The 17,902-nt window shown below is 39.7% G+C and overlaps 1 protein-coding gene across 1 annotated transcript in view; it reads right to left on the bottom strand.

Moving 5' to 3' along the window:
• Window positions 1–17,902, bottom strand: part of LOC138026520 (girdin-like) — a 63,599-nt gene that overhangs the window by 16,495 nt on the left and 29,202 nt on the right. Inside the window, exons 23-40 of the mRNA XM_068873902.1 lie at window positions 17,465–17,548; window positions 17,206–17,301; window positions 16,412–16,546; window positions 15,361–15,444; window positions 13,605–13,712; window positions 12,659–12,742; window positions 12,168–12,260; window positions 11,999–12,082; window positions 11,218–11,352; window positions 9,964–10,047; window positions 9,733–9,825; window positions 8,708–8,800; window positions 8,132–8,224; window positions 6,877–6,972; window positions 5,084–5,176; window positions 2,547–2,600; window positions 1,805–1,888; window positions 846–938 (exon numbers count right to left, since the gene is read on the bottom strand). Of these exons, the coding sequence (XP_068730003.1) occupies window positions 846–938; window positions 1,805–1,888; window positions 2,547–2,600; window positions 5,084–5,176; window positions 6,877–6,972; window positions 8,132–8,224; window positions 8,708–8,800; window positions 9,733–9,825; window positions 9,964–10,047; window positions 11,218–11,352; window positions 11,999–12,082; window positions 12,168–12,260; window positions 12,659–12,742; window positions 13,605–13,712; window positions 15,361–15,444; window positions 16,412–16,546; window positions 17,206–17,301; window positions 17,465–17,548 (1,686 nt within the window). The remainder of the gene's footprint in view (window positions 1–845; window positions 939–1,804; window positions 1,889–2,546; window positions 2,601–5,083; window positions 5,177–6,876; window positions 6,973–8,131; window positions 8,225–8,707; window positions 8,801–9,732; window positions 9,826–9,963; window positions 10,048–11,217; window positions 11,353–11,998; window positions 12,083–12,167; window positions 12,261–12,658; window positions 12,743–13,604; window positions 13,713–15,360; window positions 15,445–16,411; window positions 16,547–17,205; window positions 17,302–17,464; window positions 17,549–17,902) is intronic.

Here is a 17,902-nt window from a genome sequence, read left to right as displayed (position 1 = left end):
ATGTTTATCGTCACTTGAGGAATGGAGTATAGGGGTCGCTTTGTGGCCTTAATTGTCTGTATTCCCAGACGCGAGTGATGTTGAAGTTGGCGAGAAGAGCATGGGACACTTCGTGACGCTTATTGAAATCAAAGTCTCCACTGTCATCGAGGAAGAAGCCCGAATAACCAAGGCATATCTCCACAACGTTCCTTGGGAGGTGAGGAGATCCGTTATGATAAAATATAGCTCGTAAACACGAAGATGCACTATAAAAGGGTCGCTTCACGCACTAGTTTTGCTCGAATTCACTCTGGCACGAAAGATTAATTATCCAAGATGATGATCAACAAACAGCAACAAAGAGACGGAAGCCCAAAAAGATATTTCTAGCGCGAGAAAAAAGGACTGGGGATTTTAAAAAAAGCACGACAGATAATATTTTATAACATACTACGGACACATTGCCATAAGGGGCTTTTTGGTTGCACAAATCCAATTTCGATATATTAAAATTCAGTCCAAACAAAAGGCATCATCTCGAGGCTCTGGGGAGTAAACTCTTACAAATCCTTATATTTTTATTCCCCAGAGCCTCGAGATGATGTCTTTTGTTCAGGACTGAATATTAATATATCGAAACTAGTCTATTATCGCAGAGCTTGGTTGCGTCCACGGTTGATTGATACATCATTTGCATGTGCCTGAGGCACGACGCCTTTTATAGTGCGTCTTCGTGTGTAAAGAACAGCTTTTTCCATATGGACAAGGAAGTTCAAAATGCGTCAAAAATTGTGACCGAGGTTGTAGGCTTGACTGCACGGCGTTCTAAACAGAAAATTATACTTCAATGCTGAACAACTTACTTGCTTTCCAAATTTTCTATTCTGGCATCTTTAGTCTTCATGATGTGATTAAGTTTCTTGATCTCCCTGGTGTCATCTTGAGCCTCGATGAGTCTACGAACGAAACGCAACGATAGACATTCCGTGAATCAGTAAATCATAAAGCCATTTCAGCATTTGGCATTCAAGGAAACTTTGAGAAAGAAATCTTGGTCTGACCTCGCAAGGGAACTACATGTATTTACTTGTTGTTAGATCATAAGCAGTACGCGCGCAAAAACTGAGAATCACGAGAAATAGATTTCGCTCGAGGTTGCGAACTTGTCTCTTTCAGTTTAAGTTCATTTTTAAGCAATAATTTTCCACTTTTGAAAAGTACACTAAACTTACAGCGAAAACGAATCCACACGCGTGTTATAAGAGTAAATACTATAGCAAACTTACAATACAAGGAAAAAACTAGCTAAGTCGTTATGACAGAACCAAACTTGACAGTCAAGGTACATTAACTTACTTTGCAAGTAATTAACTTGATCCAAATGAATAGTAATATTCGCTAAAACAAAAGGCGAACGCTCGAAACGTCTTACGGTGATTAATCCCCCTACCTAATTGGCCGTTTTCAATGCTAGAGACGCATGATTCGTCTGGGACGAACTTCGGCAAACCTTTTTTCTGCGTCTGGACGAACTATCCACTATTCAGTTCAGTACGTCTTCGAAGTCGCAATAAACTGGATAATTCGTCTAGACGCATTGTGCCCGTCTTTATACTTGAGGAATTTCACAGACGCCGCTGAAAAAAAATTGTCTGCCCAAGTTCGTCACAGGCGGATTTTGCGTCTTCCACAGTTCGTCGCGTCTTTACACTAGATGGATAACATGAGAGACGCATAATTCGCCTGTAAAAACGGCTCTTGTATCAAAGTGGTGAATTCTCTCTGTAATGTCCCACAGATACAAATGTTTCTCCCCTCTTACTTTGCTTGTAACTCAGCTATAGCCATCTCTTTTTCTCCAACAGTCATATCCAGTCTTCTATATCTGTTAAGGGTACCTTCCAATCTGGACAAAGTATCAACGTATTGTCATGAATAATATGCTACTAATAATAGTACTCAGCCTAATCACTATCATAGCTTTAACATCGTCATTATCGTCATTATCATCACCCCAATTTGCACGGCATACCACTCGGTAACAAAGGGCAAATTTGACATAAAAAGATTGACGACACTAGGCGACAAGAATCACTACAGCACGATGGCGAACATATTGTTAAGACAGGACGCATGGCGAGTGCTCTCACCACTGCGCCATCCCTGCATCTGAATGACACTTGATTTACCCGTTGTTTTCTTCCGACATTGAAAAGTTGTATTTTCTTTGTCCTCGTCACATGATTCGCAAGTTCAAAGCAGATAAGCTTCGTGTAGCTTGTGGTGGGAACAAAATTTTAGAATTTTCATCTAGATGGTATACAGCCTCTTTTTTCGATTAAGAGTCAAAAGCTATCCTGGATCGACGAATGCCATGCAACCAAAAACTAAAGAGATTGGGGCGAGCGGGAAAGGAAGTTGAAGCTTGAGAACAAAATTTTCGCTCGCCCCAATCCCTCAGCTTTTGACGGTTTGCCATTTAAGAGCAAACCGAAGGAATAACAAATGAGGAGCCTGTTTGCAGATTAACTTTCCCTGAAACAATGAAAATGTAATTATCTTACTGAGATTGCAAGTCGTGGATTTGCACTTCTCTCTCCTCCATGTACTCTTCCAACCTGTTTAACGTTCAATCAATAAGATGCCATTAAAACTGATCGACGACAGCGGTTCCATGCAAAGCAAACGATTTCTTTGCGAGGAAGAGAGAGGAAAAGGAAAAGAAATGTTATAAAATCATCACGCTACGCACAAGGAGAAAAGGCAGCTCCCCTGCTCAAACTTCCCGCAAAGAGTGGTATAGGTAATGGAACGGAGTATGACTTTCACTCACAGCACAGCTTCACATATACGATGCCTTCTCGAGTCTTTAGGCAGATAAATCGGAAGGGAAACGACGGACTGAATGAAAACACGAAACATGACGAAGTGTTCTGGGATTCACTAAAACCCTAGTCAAAGCGAGTCTGAGTGAAAAGTTTCCTTGTTAAAGTTATTTTCCATTCATGTGGGGACCAAAAGCATTACTACCTCAAAAAATCGACTCGCTTTGAAACCGAGGCTGAAGTGATCATTCTACGAAGGCGACGTCACCGAAAACCTCATTTCAAGTTTCACGTTATCCAATACTTCTCCCAAACTTCTTCGACATTATTCGGTAAATTTAACATATACAAAGTAGTCGAAATACCCAGAAAACGAAATAGGAAGAACGGAGTTGTATTCTGAACAAGAAAACTAAAATACGCTGTTTTCCGTTGGAAATCATTGTCCAGAACAGGAAAGAAACGTTCGAAAGTCGTAACGCAACTGCAGAGCCCTTGTTTTGTCGTAGATTGCTATTGTTTAAAGCCGTTCTCGCTGACGTCGCTATCGTAGATTTTTTGCTCCCTAATTTTTCATTGACCAGTGGAGTGAACCTGAACACAGAATCACACACAAACCAAATAACGGCATAAAGTAAACATCCTCCTCTTCTATCCATCGTTTGCTTGGAGAAAAGGCACTTTCGAACAGTAGAGTCTCTACCACAAAGACAAAATAAGCACCCCCCCTAGCGTGTTTTGTGACCTGTCCACTGAATAATAGCGAGAGCTGAAGTGACTGTTTCCTCCACAACAGGAGGAAAGGTCTTTACTAAACAATGTCATCTCCAAATGCCATTCATTGGTGAAACTGACTATGGCAGGGAGGTTTAAAGATGACGTGTTACGCAATCTTGGTCTCCATAATATGCTGGTGAGACAAAGTGGTTTATGTTGGAAATGGACAATAATAAGTCGAAGTGGAAAGGTTATATAAATTAGAACAGAACTTAATCATTAAGCACAGTTAAATGTTATTAGTTCGTTTTCGGTTTAGTCTGTTAGAATTATTAATTACGATGTTACGAAGGATTAATCATGGTTACCAAAATATTGTTAAACGCGAAAAAATATATTACTTTGGTTAATCATACAATCAAAAGTTTGTTTCTCACAAAGAAAGTCTTTAAGTTTTCTCGAAATTCAAACATTAAAATAATAGTTTCCTCGATTTGGTTCAAAACACGCGTTGAGCGTTTTTCAATAGACCTTATTCACGATGGCCGCCATGTTGGACTTGCTATTATCATGCAAATTAGCTACACGCTTCTGAGGGGGCAAACAACGCAAGTTCGAGAGGTTATAACGAACATCTTAGCCACACAGATGATTGGTTTCACGGTCATTGAATGTTTATCACCTAAGTAGTAAAACAGAATGATTACAAAAGTTACTTCGATGTTTTTTTCAGTGAAAAATGAGCAGATAACGAAGTAAAAGTCAAAATGTCAAAGGTAATCAAAAGATATAAAGTTATTATAAAAGGCACTTAATTCTAAATTTTAAAGAGTACTTCGACGTGCCGATTTTCCGCAATTTGCCTTTATTTCAATGTTTGCCCCCCAGGATAACACATGGCTAATTTGCATGACAATTTGAAAACCAACATGGCGGCTATCGTTAATAAGGCCTATTTAGGTGGAATGAAACCAAGTGTTTTTCAGTTAAGTGGAATGAAATTTCAAAAGACTGTTCGAGAGCTTTTCAATAAAACGTCGGGAAACCAGAAAAATAAAAAACAGACAATTCATGGGTCAATCACAACAAAATGCGATAAAATGCAGCCGGCGCTGAGCGCGGGAAAGTGTTCAAAGTAGAGCGAGTAACACGTGCTTTTGAATAGGCCTCTCAATGGTCGATAAAATGGAGGGGAAAGTGCTTTTTCCGGCCAATCAATGAACGCGGAAACGTCAAACCCCAACACTGTGAAAATTAATTCGACGCTTAACATAGAACTGCCCGAAAAGTAATAAGAAAGCCATGCTGCACAATGCCAGATTCCCTCGGTTTTCACCGAAATTGGTCTATTGACTGGCTCGCACACATTTTACCACGTTTTCCGCTGGGTGCTCGCATGATTGGCTCATTTAATTGTCTTCGTCTGCCGCGAGTCGCCAACTTAATTACTTTCGTTTCAATTTTGTTGGTGCGGTGTGCCTTGTTCGACAGTGGCATTTTGAGCTACAAGACCGTTAGTGCAGAAACGTTTTAACCTTGCAGCGAAGAAGGGAACTTACTTCGTTCTTCGTCTTTCCAAGTCTATAATTTTATCGTCCCTTCTCTTAACGCTGTTTTGTCGCTGGACCTTTTTAGTGCTTTGTTCTTCCAAGCTGCAAATAAACTTGATCAGTCAAGTTCTACAAAATGGCCTCAAAGATCCTGTACACAATATTCACCTTGAACGCGTATGAAAGCGAATTGCATAAGGTTTGAGGATCAATGATAGAAAGATCGTAATTGAGCGGTGCATTTCTTTCGCTTTTTTGTTTGTATTTTAAACCAAATTGTTTGTAGTACTCCTGTTTTATTTTCATCATTATTCTGCTTCATTTCAGTGTAACTTATAGTTAAGTGTCAATGATTTTAAAACTTCATCGTTCCTTTATAAAATCATTCTCTCTTTGTACTTTTAAGCATTTTACTGTTTCACGCGGGCACGTTGCAAAACCGAAGAACTCCTAAAGTAGCAATCAAGTCTACTTGTCGTTTCTTTTTATTTATAGTACGAAAATTCCCAATCTATTTCTGTCCATTTGTTTTTAGTAACATTCTTATTTTTTTTCTTTGCTTTTCATTGTTAGCAACCCTATTATTTTTTGCATGGGCACCTTAGCTCAATACGATTTCAAGTCACATTCTCTGTAGCATTCACGTTCTCTCACAGGGCTCTTGCATTGCAAAGTAGTTTCTGGTGTCACCAAGAACAGACTAATTCCCTTCAAAAGCTCTGGCCGTCTTAGGTCCAAGTGTCTACTACTTCTTACGCTGCATGTGAAACACGCACGACAAAAAAAAATGGAAATTTCGACGTAAAATTGTTAATCTTTGTTTGCTTCAGGTGGGAAGCTTCGTTTATCTTTGGAAATAATTGCGTTAAGGTGCCCCATAAGTATTTATATCGGCCTCCTCTAATTAAAACAAGAGGACATCAAGTCCCTTCTTGGTTAGCTCGTTGGAGCAACGTTGTGTGGCAAACGAAACTCCAACGCCAAAAAAGCCTTGAGTTCACTGAGTTACAGCTAGTTTAAGAAAGGTTAAGGGAATATCAATTTAATTTGTTTAACATATTTATTTTATACTTTTATGCAGCCAGAGATTTTTCTATAAGTTAGCTTTCTAAAGCAATTATCAGAGTTAGAATTTTATTTTATGGTATTTTTGCATGTAGCAACACTTTTACGCAAAGTTTGTTCCCTGTGATTGACAGGGTTATACTGGAAACAAAATCACACAAAAACACTGAAGTAAATAGTCGCATAAAGGAGTAAGAAGAGGAAGAGATCTCCGTTACCTCGGCTGGGTTGAACAAATACAACAGCCTATTTCTGTTCCTTGCCGTGACTTCAACATCGTCAGTTCCCACGGCCTGCTCCCGTCTGACCTTGTAGCTCAGTCGGTAGAGCAGCGGTGATTTAACCCGAAGGTCGTGGGTTCACTTCCCACCCTGGTCAGAGTTTTTCTCTGTCCTTGCGTGGGCCCATTTCCATCAGTAGGGCTAATGCTCAAATGGTTCATATGGGGTAGATACTTAGCACTTCACATTACTCTCCAATCAGTTAAGTCTATTTCGAATTCACTTCGTTTTTTTCTCCAGTTGAGTGTCAGGTCTTCCCATTTAAGTAAAGACTGGAAACCGTTTCGCCCTCGTACTCGCTTAGAAAACGTGACTGATGGGAATTTATGACCAGAATGAAAAAAATTGCTACTACCTAATCTGAGATAAGAAAATATCAGTTCTTTGATGATTGCAATTACCAACCGACTTGACGTTAGGACAGTATTGTGAAGAATGTTTTAACATGGCACCTACTTCTTTTCCAGCGCCTTGATTCGCTCCTCAGCTTTCCGTTTCCCCTCTTTATGATGTTGTTCTCTAACGTCGAGTTGTTCTTGTAAATCGCTGACCCTATTCACAAATACATAAGCCTCACTTCCAACACGCTGTAGAATGGACATACACGAGACGAAGATAGCAAATTGCAGAGTTTATAAATTATCACACAGTAAAATGTTGATATCATCATTTTACTGCAGAGTGAAATGTTGATATCATCATTTCCCTATTCGAAATTTGAAGGTACAAGAGATGTTTTAGAAGGTCTCCAAATTACACAAGCCTTTGGGCGAGTCCGAGTTGAGAACTTTCAAATCCCTTCAACTTCTGAGTTGTAAGAGACGATTATGATATTTGTCGCTGATAATACACTCAACAGACCTCCCTCTATCCACCATTCTCGAGGAACATTTGTTATAATTTACATTGATTGCGTTAAAAGGAACCTCCACATCAACAAAAAAAAAAACTTCAAATAACAGGAAACAACAGTTACATCAAGTCAGTCTAGAGAATTTTCAAACAAAGTGTTTGTATCCGAAATAAATAAGTTTCAGAATCGCCTATTTTTGTTTTCAAATTTCGCGGGCGACGCCATCTTGAATAATTATGACGTGTCACGCTTGCCCTATTGTTATTAGACAAAAGCACTTTGTATCAGAACAATAGGGCAACCGTAACACGTCACAATTATTCAAGATGGCTGCGCTCGCGAAATTGAAAGTGAAAATAAGCGATTTTAACATTCACTTTTCTTTATGTAAACACTATTTTAAAAACAAATTTCGAACAAATTTGTATGTAAACATAATTTAAACTTATTCTGTAGTAAGAGTGGAGGTTCCTTTTAATTTGTGAAAAACTTTCAACTATTAAAACATTTATCCAGAGGTGAATTTTCTTTGTATGTCTTTTTCATTGAAAGTAGCAAATCTACCGTCGGTCGTTTCTTTTTCGATTTTCGCATGAGCGTGGTTGCCATAGTAACTTATAGATTCCACAATTTGAGATAAAATTCTACTGCTCTTGTCAAATTACAATTGATTAAATAAATGGCTGTCAATAGTTAGCAGACTATTGACGGCCATTTTTGTTTCGATTTCACCGGTCTTGGTTGTATGCGCGTGGTTGCCATGGTAACTGAATTGGGTCTCTACTGCTCCTGTCCGATGACAATCGAGTCATTTTTCTGTGTGTACTAAGTATGAGCAAATAATAAACACAAACTTACTTGCCCTTGAGGCTTTCAATTTTTTCTTCTCTGTTCTTAAGAGTCTTGCTTAGTTTCGCGTTAACATCAGCTGCACCTTCAACTTCGTCAAGCCTACAACCCAATACAAACGGCTCGATATTTTAATAATAATAGTACTTCATCAAATAGCTGGATTTGAAAAAACAAAGCTACTATTCAAACAAACACGACCACTCAACTTCGGAGAGAGAAAGAGAGTTCTAATTTAGACCCCGCAAGTGCATTCCGCGATATATTACGGGTATTTCTACGAACATGAGCTTCCAGCAAAATTATTCGAAATTACTTGCTTGAAATTTCGCCCTGTTAAACAATTTCAAATGTGTAACTCGATTCAGCATTCATTTCTTTGTCTCCTTTGGAGAAAATGGAAAACACTTCATTGAAGCTCAATCTCTTCGTCCTTACTTCTATCAATCCTGATGGGAGAACAAATATGCACATTTTCTGAATGCGAAGCCATCCACGGAAATCGCAGAATATCATTGCATTTTTGCGGCGTCGTTTCTTGAAGCCCTGCCTTAAAACTAACTGAAGCGAATCTTTGAGAATCACCTTTCCTGAAGTCTTGAGATCTTGTCATCCTTTTGTTTGATGCACTCACTCAGCTCTGTATTGCGAGATGATAATTCTTCAAATTCGGCCAACCTGGGAAAAAAGTTGAAAACAAAATAGATTAGACCAGGAACAAAATGTACCACTCGCATGCATGGGGTCAGCTCGCACAACTTTGCTTTGAATGCTCTTATCACAAACTATCAAGGACCAACAACAACTATTATTCAAACTGAACGAATTCAACTGACCACTACCATGATAGACCGTTGCGAGGTTGGTTTGTTCTTCACATTCTCAAGCGGAAGGACCCGGAACTGGAAGCTAACGGAAACACGCTGGCCTTACTCAGATCAAGTATCGTCGCATTATGATCAAACCCTTTGGCCATGTGAATGATACACGAGAACTTGATATTACCAACGAGTTGATCAAAGTAAATTGACCACAGAAGGGAGATTAAATTTAGAGCTGGCGTTTTGAGCGTTTTTAAAAGCCATTCGTCAGCGCGAATTGACGGAGTGTGGGTTGTCATGGAGGTTTTACGTCACCAGAGGTGGAAGCATGAAAAACAAGAATAAATTAGAGAACGGACGGGAGTACACTGATTCCATTGGAGAGGCTGCCGTTCCGGAAAATAAATTTTCACTCAAGATTTTTCCGGCTCTCTGTGCTGCCTTGCAAAAAAAAGAGAGCCCACGGACAGCCATATTTTAGCTGGAGTGGTTCAGTATTTCGGCGAACTAATGTTTTAGATGGGTCATTGCCATTTTTTTCGTCGCCTAGTTTTCATCACAGAGAAGAAGCTTTGGAACTATCATCGATAATCACGCACCGTTGACCACAGATTGACCCTACATACTTGGCAAAACTTGACTAATAACGCCGCATTTCAACATTTAAAAATGTTCGCTAGGCGTTTTCCTTGTTATTTCAGTGAAAAGAAAAAGGCAATCTACCATCCTGAGCTTAAATCGACCAGACTATTTCACTGGCCAGATAGAGAGAGAGAGACACACACATACTTGTTCTCTAGAGTCTTGATCTTCTCCTCTTTTAGTTGCACAGTTTGATTTAGCTTCTTGGTCTCAGATAACAGCTCATCTAACGATTCCACACTAAAACGAGCCAAATTAAAATTACAGTCACTTGCTAAACCGAACTTAGTGTTCGCCACCCGAGTTTAAACAACAAAAGAATACCAGAAGAACCTCAATACACTTCTCTTGAGGGATACGTAATACTTTTTTGCCCACCTTTCTTCCAAGGACGTTATTTTTTCCTCCTTCAACTTAAGAGTGTGCACCAGTTTGTTACTACGAACCTGCGCATCTTTTAACCTGAATCAAATAAAACAAAAAAGTTAAAAATGAAATAACTTAGACACGGGGTAGAATCTTGTATAAGACTCCTTGAGATGAACGCAAGTCGCGTACTTTACTTGTCATGACTTTCAGGCGTACAAAGCCTAGCAATAGTGCTCTCATTAGAGCGGTTTTCAATTGAGTGTCGAAAGTAATTAGCGAATTGCTTTGGTTTATGATTACTTCACTCAGTGATTGGTTCAAAGTTCTCGCGCCACTTTTTCAACCAATCAGAAGTAAAACCCAAACCAATTGTGGCTCGCGCGAGCACATTTTCCCGCGCTTTGTGTCGGCTACTTGTAATTACTTCACGTTTTGATTGGTTTACTGGATTGTCTCCGTCGCTTTTGATTGGCCAAAGTAATTACTTTGGTTTTGGTTTTACGACACTCATTTGAAAATCGCTCTACGCCGGAAAGATAGAACGGTTTTCAATCGATTGTCGTAAAACCAAAACCAAAGTAATTACTTTGGCCAATCAAAAACGACGGAGACATGGTTTCAACGGAAGATAACCATGTCCCGTACTTTCATTATCAAATCAGTTTCTCTGAAAAGCTGTCGAAAACCCTGCCACCATAGATTTATGAGCTGACGTTTCGAGCGTTAGCCCTTCTGCGTTAGAACATTTCGAGTGTTAGCCCTTCGCTCTGACGAGGGGCTCGGCTTGGCTTGGCTCGGCTCGGCTCGGTTCAGCTCGGCAATGTTACGGTGGTCAATTCATCGTTATCAACTTGTTTGCCGTGTTTAACTCCCCACTGAAGCCACCCGAAAGTTTTTTTTAAAACCTAAACCCAGCACCAGGCCCCAGTTGTTCATAAGGTGGATAACGCTATCCACCGGATAAATCACTATCGCTATGACTTATCCACTGCATAGTGATTTATCCGGCGGATAGCGCTATCCATCGTTTCAAAAACTGGGGCCAGGATGTCAAGCTGCTTCACAGGCAACCCACTTAAACAATATGAAGGCAACAATTTCAAAGAAATACAATCTGGTTAAAAACACCACGTGACAAGAGGAACCAATCAATTGGCGGCTTACAAAGCGTAAATAGTGTTAAGAAAGGGATACCAAACAAGCGCAGTCGCATATAACAATCGCCTACGTTTCCCCCACAGAGAACATGTTTTTGTTGAGTACCTGTTTTCCAAATCATCCACTTGTTCTTCCCTTTCATGAATGATCTGATTGAGCGACGACACCTTGTCATCCTTAAGTTTGAGATTTTGTTGTAAAAGTTGCGAGGATCCCAGCGACTCCTCGAGCTCCAGGACTCTGTCGAAAAATTGAAATAGCGAGCTTAAGTACATAGATTTCCTAATGTCCAGAATAACAACCGGAAGAAGATGTTTCCTCTCTTTCACTTTTCTCGTTAATAATTTAAGTGACACTACTGTAGTTAACAAGAAAATACTGACTATTTATGGCAGAAAAAAAATCAAGCGAAAGACCAAACTTCTGGCTACTTTTTGTGACTCCAGCGACGTCAACGATCGTTGTTGAGATCAATTGTCATCATTTGTACCCAATAGGCCATTTCCGAGTTCTTGTCTGCCTCCTCTTCAAAGCGAGTCTAAGTGCGAAGTTTTTGCGATGATAATTAGTCGTACTTTACATATGAATAAAAACTAATTTTCATAAGAAAAACTTCGCACTTAGACTCGCTTTGAAGAGGAGGCAGACATGAACGGCGGCCATGTTGAGTCATAAGGGACTCACTAGAAACTTTTGTTTTTGCGCGGTAAACTCGTTTCCAGACATAAGCCGCCGCGTTATAAGGGTCCATCCCCTTCGCAGCTGAAACACGACTAAATAAGGTCGGATTTGTAAGACCAACGTATTTTGTCAACGAATTGTTCTTTACACAGACGACACTTTCACATGTCTGGTAATTTTAAATACTTGTGAAATGTCAACATACTTGTTTTCCAGCGATCTTATTTTTCCACTCTTCTGTTCATTGCTAAGCTGCAGTCTTTGATTGTCGTTGGACATTTCTTCCAACCTGTTGATTTGAAAAGAACATTGATAGAAAAAGAAACATTAAGGGAAGGAGGTCGCAAATGAAAGCAACAACAATAATTTCGTACTTTGTCTCCAAATCCAGCGCCTTCTTCGTTTTATGATCCAGGCTTTGGCTCAACCTATTCTTCTCAGATGTCAGACTTTTAATATCTTCGACTCTGTAAATAAGAAAAACATTCGTCTCTTTTTACCTTCTCAGAGACACCATTAAATTTTCAGAAGGGTCCCCTGCCAGTAGTGCCGCTTCGAGAGGAGATCCATTCGTTGGATTTACGACTCGTAGCGTTCATTCTTCTGCATTTCCAACCTAACTGAGATCGTCATTCAGCACGACACCTCACGTATCTATAAATTCTTGCCGCCATTTCTGCGTGCCCATCCTAGCAGGGCAGGGTCTGGGGGGGGAAGGGGGGGGGAGACCTGAGGACCTGAGAATGCCGGAACATTTGTTCCCTTCTAATAAGGAAAAGGCCTGATTTTCGAATATATTTGAGGAGCAAGCTTCCTCCTCGTCGTGCCGTACAAGGGTCTTTACGAAACACCCACAGAATCATACTTAGTTTCAAGCTCTGCAATCTTCTCTTCCTTGCTTTTTACACTTTGTTGAAGTTTGCTATTGGCGAGTGTGAAATCGTCCAACCTAAGATCCAAAAAAAACGGTGCATGAGATAATAGTCCGAAAAATGGCAGAGCCTCGTGCTACATGCTACCAAGTTGAATGGAAACATACAAGACGGCTTGCAAACTATACAAAACTTAAATAACAGAAGCGAGTGTGGGAGAGGTTACTTATTTCACAACTCGTACGGTTGACTTTGATTCAAATAAAGCATGAATTAGCTGAGAGAGAATAGGCCCTTTGCAAGACTGTGTCACTTGACCTTGTCAATCGTACAAAAAGGTCGTGGTACATCATAGACGCCAGAAGAGAAAGAGCGTGATGAAATTAGAAAGAATGACAATTTTGAGGCCACTGACATTTCGGTGAGAGATTTTACATTTATTTTAATGCTTACCTTTTTCAAACTTCCAAGCCGCTCTAAACTCACGCACCTAAACGTCATTGGCCTCAAAAATGACATTCTTACAAATTTCTTCTCGCTCTTTCCATTTCTGGCATCCATTTTGTACCACGACCACTTTTTATGATTGACAAGGTCACGTGAAACTGTCATGCAAAGGGCCTCTTGCTATAGTCAGTGCGCAAGGGATTCCCACCACAGTCACAAACGAGTTTATTTTTAGGCTACCTTTTCACAGAAAAATTAAATGTCACAGCTGGTCATGGTTTGATATGACGTCTCGTGATTGGTTAATGCGGCGGCCCATTACTTTATGTGCATCTAAAGATAAATCCAGTTGTGATTTTGCTCTGTAGAGACCGCAATTTAATAGAGGAACACTCTTATCTAATTTACTCTTGCCTTAAGTTGAAAGGAAACGATTTGCAACTGCTTTGTCAGGAAAAAGAGCTAGTACAATGGAAACTCGAGACAATGTACCTGTTTTCTAGTTCAATAATTCTATTGTCTTTTCCTTCCACATTGCGCTTCATCTCCATGATTCTATCGTCTTTCTGTACCGTGCTTGTGGTTGTCAGCTCCGCAAGACTACATGTCACAACGTAAACAAGAAATTAATGGAGTTTTTGAAACGAAGTGTATAAATTTCGCTGTATTTCATTTCAATGGCAACAGTTTGTAAAGTGGTCAGTACACTGACCTCTTTGTAAAGTAAGAGAATGAACGATCACTCTTTTATGCCCCAAATTTCGCCTTTTCACGTTGTTGTTTTATCGCGCGCGGGAAGGAAATGAGCTGAATTGCGTGCCAAATGTGGAGCATGATCACTTTTCTTCTTTTAAAACATGAAATTACTGTTTTGTGGAGTTGTCCTTTCCACAGCTGTCGTCGTTTCGTTAATTCCCGAATGGACCTTATCAGAGTTGGACCTGCAGGCACATTTTCTTTTTTTTTTTTTAACTATATGCAAAAGAGGCTTAAGGGTCAACTCGATACAAAATGACCCATTAGCCTCGTTCATGTGGCAAAACCACTATTAACTCCGATAACGGGTATAGAGCGTTTTCACTCACGTGACCAGTAGCCATATTGGATTACTGAAACAAAGGAAAGTACTTGCTTAAAAACAGAGATCAATTCCCGGAGGATTAGTTTGGTACACCATCATGGCCGGAAGACCTTAGACAGCAATGACCAGAACCAAGGTTGCTGACCAGCGGTTTTCGTTAAAACGATGGTTTGCTGGGGGTGCTCAGTCTCGCGGGCTCAGAAAACCTGGTTGTGGTCATTGTTATTTAAGGTTTTTCATCATGGCCACTATTCCTTTGTTTTGGAACACCAACATGGCCGCCGTGACGTCATGTGAAAACGCTCTACTCAAGGGATTACAACGGCTACGGCAACGAAGGGGCAGCAACGCCACAACACAATCCTACTATTGCTTAATTTAAAAGAGGAAAAATAGTCATGCTGTCCGTGCGGCTTGCATTTTAGTCAATTTCTATCCCGTACTCTGATAAACAACCAAATAAAATAAAACAAATAACCAAATTTAAGATTTTGGCGACACCTTGAAGTGAATGATTCATTTTCTACCTTAAAACGGTCCGTGTCACTCCAGTTACAGGTCGATTCGCCTGTATGGTACGACGCGAACAAGATGAAATAATCGTAAAATACTTTTGATGACGCTAAGTTGTATTTTGAATCCTTAAACCCTCTCACAACGTGAAATCATGGCATGTTTGAGGTTTAGGCGACAACGTGAAAACTTGAATATAAACGTTCGTGGTAGCACTTATCAGCAACCAAGTTTGAGCTTCCAGTCCAAACTACATAAATATGGCAGAAATGGAAGTATAAGTGCTTCAAAAGTGTGTTCAGACACCATAAAACAGCCTTTGCGAACAGAAATCCTACTTCAAGTAAAGATATGATCCTCACAGTTGTGGACGCAATTTTAGCAATTGCGTAGAGAAGCTTGAAAAAATTCGTGACTTCAACGGGATTTGAACCCCTTGACCTTGCGATACCGGTGCGACGCTCTAACCAACTGAGCTATGAAGCCACTGACGTTGGGAGCTGGTCATTTGTGGGTTCTAATTTTCCCGTCAGGAATGAATCAATGAATGAAATGCAGATGTATGAAAATTGAATGTCAAAAATAAAAACTTAAAAGAACTAATTGACTTTCATTGAAACGTGCGGAGCTCCATTTTTAAGACTTCATACACACCTATTTTCCAGTGCTTCAATCTTCTTGTCCTTAAGTTTTACAACATGCTCAAGCTTTTTGGTTGCACCCTTCGATTCCTCTAGCCTGTGAAAAAAGAATTTCCGCACGTGACCATCATGGCAGATATTTTACACCAAACAACAACTGATCCAGTCCGAATGTGATCGAAATGTGACATTCAGATTCTCAGGAGCCCACGACTCTATTGCATTTGTGCAATGGCGTTTTTACACACCGAGTTATTTTTAGAATGATTCCCAGAAAACCAGACCTTTCCAGCTATTCACTAGTCTTGCATGAGAACGCAATACCGATGGGATTGAGAATGGTTACTCCTGCAAGCCAAATCATAGAGCGGTTTTCAGTTGAGGGTCGAAAGTAATTAGCGATTTGCTTTGGTTTATGATTTCTTCACTCAGTGATTGGTTCAAAGTTCTCGCCCCACTTTTTCAACCCTTGAGGGCGAAGGGTCTAATTGTTTTAGTATCACCCAACTAGTCGGACAGAAAAGGCAATAATAAATTTAGCAAATGCAAGTTAAAGAAATATTTATTTGGGAATAAAACGAAAAAAAGCGCTACGCTTTTCGCTACTCGAGGACTATAGATCGTTTTCACGTGACGTCACAGCGGCCATGTTGGTGTCCAAGAACAATAGACGTTCTCTCCTTTGGGAATCAAACTCTATTTTTATGCAAATTCCATGCATACATTTTGTATTGTTTGTACACCAATATGGGCGCCAAGTCACGTGAGTGAAAACCATCTATTACTAATAGTCATCTAGTAGCGTAGGCAATTAAAATGCAGGATTTGCATTAGTCCACTAGTTGGGTGGTACTAAATTAACGTTATTATTCTTGTTATTGTCATTACTATTACCATTCGTTTTGCAGCACACGGGTTTTTTTTTTCTCGAAAACGAACCGATTTCTCTGTTTACAATACACAATGGCCGCCACAAAGGTTAAACCTCGTTTCTGTGCAAGGATGCGTTCTGCGCATGATTGTGAAATTAAGTAACAGGTTATTACAAACTGAATATATCAAACCTGCTTTCCAATTCTTGCAGCAGTTTGTCGTTTTCATCGATGTTTTTATTCAATGTTTCAATCTTGTCCTCTCGTTCTTTTACTATGAGTCTTATTTTCTCTTTTTCATCAAGAGCCTCAGTGAGTTCTTCAATCCTAACCAAAAAAATCACCCATATTTTCATGAAGTTGACCAATCACTGAACGGGATGACATTGGACAACGATGTCTTTGATGACCAATCACATCAACAAGTTGAGTATTTATACCATCTACTGGCGTTACACAAATCACTTGACTCTGAAGATGACTTCCGCTCAAGTTGTCGAGACGTCTGTCAATGTCACTCATTAAGTCCTTCTAAGGGCAACACACACCCAGACGAGTGTCCTTCAATTAGTTACGATATGAATCCTTGGTTCAAACCACTACGATTTCATCATTTTAAACCGTTTCAAATAAGGTCGAAGCTGGTTAAAAAACTTAATTAACAAAATATGGTTTCCAACAACAGAACACGAAAAGCTTAAACACACCGAAAACACTCCTTTCCTTCCCAATACGACCTTCTGCTTTAAAGCAAACGGAAAGAACAAGAATGGTACGAATGACCACAAGTCAATGTAAATTTGGGTACAGATAAAAACAACAGAGTTTGGGAATCCTAACTGGGAGGTGGCAAAACAGTTATCTTTTCATAATCTGTAGCGATGATGCAGAAAGGAACTTCAATCAGGGACCCTAGTGCCTTATTGTTTCAAGCCTGAGAAGACACCTTGGATTTTCAGCGACAATTCATAAGGATATCACGTTACCTTGTTTCCAAGTTTTTGTTTTCCTTTTCCTTTTCTTTAAGGTTCTTGTTGAGAATCTCTGAATTCTCGTCTAGGGATAACATTAATTCTTCAACTCTATATAGAACAAAAAATGTAATTATTAAATTTTCAAATGTCTGATTTTGCGTTTCTCACTAGTTAATGAAAGAGTAACTGTTTCACGCTCACGCGGCCGTCAAGAACTTAAGTTTAGATACTTCATGGTGTTTTTTTAAGCATGGCCAAATGATTCACAAACCTTTTCTGGAGAGAATGAACTTTCTGTTCTTTGAATTTCAATTCTTCCGACAGTCTTTCCTTTTTATCAGTTATCTTCTCGAGGCTGTGAACGAAAAGATGAAAGCCAACATGTTATAAACGATATTAGGGAGATATAAGAAAGCACAACTACACCGGACTAAGAGAACATTACCTAAACATATAAATGCGTATAAATGACACTACTTAACAACATAAACGTTGCTCATGCTTTTCAGTGATTGCGTCGCTATTAAGGCGGGCAAACTTTAAGCAACCTGATAAATGTTAGGACGACACTGATTCGCTTCATCTCAGACGGTCTATTATTTCGAAATGACTTTACAACTTAAAGCCGCGAGCCTCAAGGGTTGGGAGAAGAATAAATTGGCACGAAAGTTTTGTTCTTCGTCGGCTCCACCCCAAACGCCCCAAAAAA

The sequence above is a fragment of the Montipora capricornis genome, chromosome 12 (assembly GCF_036669925.1).
Source record: "Montipora capricornis isolate CH-2021 chromosome 12, ASM3666992v2, whole genome shotgun sequence".
Classification (NCBI taxonomy): domain Eukaryota; kingdom Metazoa; phylum Cnidaria; class Anthozoa; order Scleractinia; family Acroporidae; genus Montipora; species Montipora capricornis.
This window is presented reverse-complemented; position numbering and strand designations above follow the sequence as displayed.